The sequence below is a fragment of the Berghia stephanieae genome, chromosome 13, assembly GCF_034508935.2.
Source record: "Berghia stephanieae isolate SIO BIC M18660-M18661 chromosome 13, UCSD_Bste_1.3, whole genome shotgun sequence".
In the NCBI taxonomy this organism is placed as follows: domain Eukaryota; kingdom Metazoa; phylum Mollusca; class Gastropoda; order Nudibranchia; family Aeolidiidae; genus Berghia; species Berghia stephanieae.
Window position 1 is genome coordinate 32,095,731 of NC_088372.1, and position 5,707 is coordinate 32,101,437.

Sequence of the window (5,707 nt, forward strand, 5' to 3'; positions counted from 1 at the left end):
AGGGTCATCTAAATCGATTGACATTTGAGGGCCGAGTTTCTGTGGCCAAATGTTTAAATACGAGTCTTTCAAGAGTATACGGCAGTTAACTGGTTAAAGCTACTTCATATTATTATAGCTTATCAACTGCAGGTTACCATGTGATGTCTGTTAATGTTCTGCTTAATCTATTAAAGCTTATTCCGTCCCGCGATATTAGCACATCGAGCTGCTATGAAGATCCAATTTGGTTTATCCTGAGCTGCTTCCTCCTCGTTTTCCCCACGATGACCTATTTTCTTTGACCGTTTCAATCCATGTACATCCAGGTCAGTCTTCTTTTTTTTTTTCTTTTTTTTTTTTTTACAACTAAGTTCCATCTAAATGCTCTTTTAAGATCTGCCCAATTTGGGTCAAGAAATAAAAGGAAAAGAAATGTCCATTGATATAACAAGGAGATGCTATATGAGTGCCTGTTGTTGTTTTTCTTTTGTGTTGTAAAAAAAAATTGTGTGTAAAACCAAAGGAAATAAATTCCTCTTAAACTAAGTCAAGGTAGTTGGTGCCAAAACTTTGTCCTTGGAATATTGGTATTGTGGGCGGAAGAATAACTGGTTCTATTTCCACAATTCTTCAATTTGAGAAAATCAGATTTAAATATTACTTTTTGTTAATAATTGCATATATACTTCAGCCACTCAGTACATAACTTTTTAGCTATTTTCCATTTTTGAACAATATTTTGTCAGATGAAGCCGACGTGTGCATTCATAATAGTATGCACGTCGGGTGAATCCTTTTAAAATCTGATTGTAATGCATGTAATATCGCAATATCGTCCAAAGTGGAGATAGAAAGAACCAGTTAATCCTCACCCCACGAAATTGCTTCTTTTCTTTTATTTAATCGCCGCGCTTTTAGGTGCCTGGTGTATTATTACTCCAAAAGGACAGCGTTCAATAGAAAGTGACGGTGTTGGATGCGCATCTTCTATTTTATCTTTATTTATTGGGGGCTATGATATACCTTTCCACATATTATGTCAAGTTGACAACTATACACATTTTCTCAATACCATTTTGATGTCTGAGAACGGCTTAACCTTAAACGTATCTAGTTTGATTATTTATTTTAGTGAGAACTATCACCCATTTGGTGGCCTGAAAATAAAAACAAAGCGGAATAGCGTCATCTTCATTCATTTTGTAGCTAGTATAAGTTTGTTTTGTTCAAATCTCTGATCTTGGCACCATCATATATTGTGATGACGTCACGTCGCTGAGTCTAAGAGACGAAATCCACTCTCTTCGATTTAGGTATTTATTTTGATTCAAATCTTATACATTAAGCTCAAAAATGTCATGTAAGCCCGACATTCTACTCATTTGAGATTATTGGTCGCATATTCTCTTTCACTCTTGTGAGTTTGGAATTATGAGCTTTGTTCACAATACACTCTTGCAAAATTGTTGTAAACCCCATGCTGTGTTGCAAACAATTGGGATTCCAAGACGCAAGGTTTAAAGAATCCAATTGATGTTATGTGTTTACAGCAAAATGCTCGTCAGTTCGGCCCGCAAAAAAGCAAACACTTACAGCCAGCCCACAAAGCTATGTGTCACCTTAATTAGAGAATGTAGTCAGAACTAATCACCTTTTTGGCGTTAGTTGAGGAGTTGAAAAGGCTACTTTAGTTTTTAAATGGTATCGACCATGACTGTTTTGTCCATTGGGCATCAACTAGTGCCCATCATTCCAGTACAGGAAGTGTTAGCCTTATTCCAAGAAACAGAGGGGGGAGGCGGAGAAAGCAAGGCTTTGTAAACAAGGACAAGTAGGATGAGAGAAATATGCTATATTTGACCGCTATGGTAACGAGCGAATTTCATCACAAGTCACTAATTTAAATAATCTTCTCACGTAATCAGTCTCTTGGTCTTGAGTGTTGTAGACAGCTGATGAGCTTCTCACTACTTGTGCCCTCTTAATGCCACTTTCAAATTTCGACATTTAATGTATCACAAACTATAATCAGTCAGTAAATTAGTATGGCAGACAGCCGTTTTGTTTTGATTTTAACCCTTTGGGTAATTCCCGCAGTCTTTCAGCTACCGTCTTATGTCAAAGGCAATTCTCTGGATGATGTGGGGCCGAAATCGAGGAATTACTTTGATGAACTTTCAAGATTAACCAAATACACGTTCCAAGTGAGGGACTCGATTGATGGGGTCAACAATGACAAATTAGGTCTTGATATCCCTTCTTCTTTATCAGATTTTCACTATTATTTCCAGGAAGCGTTTCATATTTTAAGTGTTTTTCAAAGGAAACCCACAGCTTCAAGTAAATGTTATTTAAATACGACAAAGTTTCTTGCGTTATTTGATAACGTTGATAACACAACACTTGAAGACTCACCACCATCTCTTTGCATCAATGACACTGCAAGACTTATTAAGAGCCTGCTGTCTGGAGAATCCTGGGCATTCCAATTCCTGGATGCAACCGCTAAACCTGGGCCCTCTATTACAAAAGGATGGCTTAACTTTGTTGGTAATTATGACCAATGTAAGGCATCGACAACAAACAAAACAGAGGATGGAAATCAATTCAGCGGTGGCTACTTTACATTGCCTATCTCTATTCATGGTTCTCCCTTCCCAGCTAAAATAGGAATTTGCTTTCCAAACACCTGCAACTCAAAACAAATTACATCATTATTCAAGGAATTGTTTTCCATTGCAAATGTAACAAGCATGCAAGTTGGTGAGGTCATAGAAAGCAATGTAGAATTAAAGGTTACAACTGCGACTGTAGCAGCTATTTTAATTTTACTGGCAGTCGTCAGTTTGGCTATTGTGGGAACTGTTTACGATGTGTTTTTTGTTCAGAGAGTTGGTTTTCCGACAGCAAATCATTTTGAGGTCAATACAAAAAGCTCTGAATCATTCTTTGGGAGTGTTACAAATGTTTCAGAGGAACCTAAACATGATACCAAAACAAGACTGTCACTGTCTAAAACTGCTGTTGTTGATTCATCTCCCAGTATTGGTGGGAAAGTATTACTTGCCTTTTCTCTGTATACAAATGGTAAAAAACTCTTGAACACTTCACAGGCTAAAGGATCCCTAGGATCAATTCATGGAATTCGATTCCTCAGCATGACCTGGGTATTTTTAGCACATTGCTATTTTTTTGGTACCATGGATTCAGCAATTAATGCTGCTACTGAGTTGCCAATCTTGTTACACAGTAGGGCATTTGATGCTATATCCAATGCTTTAGTCTCTGTAGATACATTTTTTACCCTGAGTGGATTGCTGACTTCATACATAACACTCCAGGTTTTATGGAGTCAAGGAATAAAGATGAGTTGGCCTAAATTTTACTTCCACAGGTTTTGGCGACTCACTCCTCCGTATATCTTTACTATGGTTATATTTCTAGGTTTCCAACAATACTTAGGCCATGGACCATTTTGGACTACAGAACAGCCAGCTGACAAAGAGTTTTGTGAGAAGAATTGGTGGACAAATTTGCTTTACATCAATAATTTAGTTAAGACCAGAGAAGTGTGTTTTGAAAATTCATGGTATCTGGCAAATGACATGCAATTTTTTGTCATAAGCCCAATCATGTTGATCCCTTTCTACTTTCATTGGATAGCTGGTGTTACCAGTTGTATTTGTGTGCTTTTAATTTCTTGGATTACCACCGGTGTGCTATCGTATCAGAATGACTGGGGTATTAGTATTTTGTCTATACTGGGTACAAAAGACCAGCTTGCTTGGTCTGACAATTACTACACTGTGCCATGGTGTCGCATTGGGCCTTATATCATTGGAATTCTCACTGGATATATATTAGCTAAGTGTAAGGGACAAACATTTAGGATTAAACGATGGGCCGTAGTCATGGGATGGGTGGTAGCCATTGCATCAGCCTTGGCCATACTCTATGGAGTGCATGGAGACCTCACTGGAGAACATCCAAGTTCTAGATCAACAGCAGCTTTTTACAACACAGCAGGTCATTCAGTGTGGGGTGCATGCGTGTGTTGGGTCATTTTTGCATGCTCAGCAGGTTATGGAGGTCCAGTCAATGCATTGTTGTCTTGGTCACCTTTTGTGGTTCTTGGACGCCTCGCTTATATGACATATCTGATCCATCTTAATATCATCTTTATTTTCTTTAATGGAATGGGGTCCCTATACTTCCTTAACGACACCACCATGCCTGTCTTGTTTATGGGTCTTCTTGTCTACTGCAATATGATAGCTTTTATTGGAGTTCTCCTTCTCGAGTCTCCAATGATTGGCCTAGAGAAATTGTTCCTTAAAAAGGAAAGAAAAGATTAAAACCCTTTAATGGGTATGGGATGGTAATCAGTAGCAAGTACCTTTTCTAGATTGTAATTTATTGTTTACGCAGGTCTGGCTGTGCTATACACAACCTTGTTTTACTGCAACCTTATGATGAATGATACTGTCAACTTTAAATTCATTTTATTTTATGTATTGTCATAATTTTGATTTAATTTATTGTAATCCATATTTCCAAAACAGTCATTCAATTAAATATCAACCAGAGGACCAAAAAAAAAAGTTTAATTTGAAAACAGACAAATATAGCATTTAATTCATAACACCAAATATTTATTCACACACTTGTAGCACTAGATCGTTAAAAGTAACTCATTCTCATTGTAATTGCATGATGCTTTCCATATATTTTTTACTCATTTCAAATCAATTTTTTCATGCTTCTTTCCAGGTTGGGGTCTCAATAGCTCATTTGGTAGAGCACTTTCTTCACATGCAAAAGGACCAAGATCGATCCCGGGTGCAGTCAGACTTTTTTCTGACCCCCTGTCCACCCAACAGTGAATGGGTAGCTGAGTCTGTTAGATTAAGTGGAAAGTACTTTGCGATAGAATAGCATCCTATCCAAAGGATAGCAAGCAATTGCTATTATCTGTTTCATTCTATAGAAACAGGGATAAACTCTGTCTCCATGGGCCCAATGGGTCTGAAGGACTACTTCTATAATATATTTATATACCTTGGTGGATTGAAAATAAGAACGATTGAAGAATGATTAGTTCGATGTCATGATTTATTCTTCTTTCTTGTTTTCCATGACGAATGACCAACAACGAACATGTCAAAAGTGAAAGTAAAGAGTTAAACCGGAAATCAACTAACAATAATAACAATAACGTAGTGATTCATTACATCCCTCCCCCTTAAATGGAAATACAATTTTGTTTACACTGAACCATTATCATTAAAAACATTTAATAATCAAACTAACAAAAACAGTAGCTTGTGTAGGTAACATACATATATAACTTATATAAGAGACAACATTACAAGTCAAGCCTGTTAGGTGGTTTTATGGTTCGACTGCTGCGCCTCAATTCAGGACTTCCCACAGTTACATAACAGTAACATTTTGCGCTAATACAGGATCACTGACTGACAGTTCTCGCTCCTTGGAGCCTTTATCATCTCCTATCTTTTGTGCTTGTTGTTGAGGGCTAACTCGTTGGATTAGCGAGGGATGTAGCAGGCCTTTAACTTCCTACCCAACAGAAGTTCGGAGGGACTTAAACCTGTCGTGCTGTGAGGTAGAGACCTATATCTTGTCAAACATCGACACATACATTCCCTAAGTGTACCCTTGTCCATTTTAATCATAGCTTGTTTAAAAGTTTGGACACTTCTTT

The 5,707-nt window shown here is 37.5% G+C and overlaps 1 protein-coding gene across 1 annotated transcript; it reads left to right on the forward strand.

Annotated features, from left to right (window-relative positions):
• Window positions 1-1,751: 1,751 nt before the first annotated feature.
• Window positions 1,752-4,583, forward strand: LOC144958654 (nose resistant to fluoxetine protein 6-like). Its single transcript, XM_078890768.1, has one exon. The coding sequence runs from the start codon at window positions 2,028-2,030 to the stop codon at window positions 4,335-4,337; it is 2,310 nt and encodes a 769-aa protein (XP_078746894.1). The 5' UTR covers window positions 1,752-2,027; the 3' UTR covers window positions 4,338-4,583.
• Window positions 4,584-5,707: the final 1,124 nt, after the last annotated feature.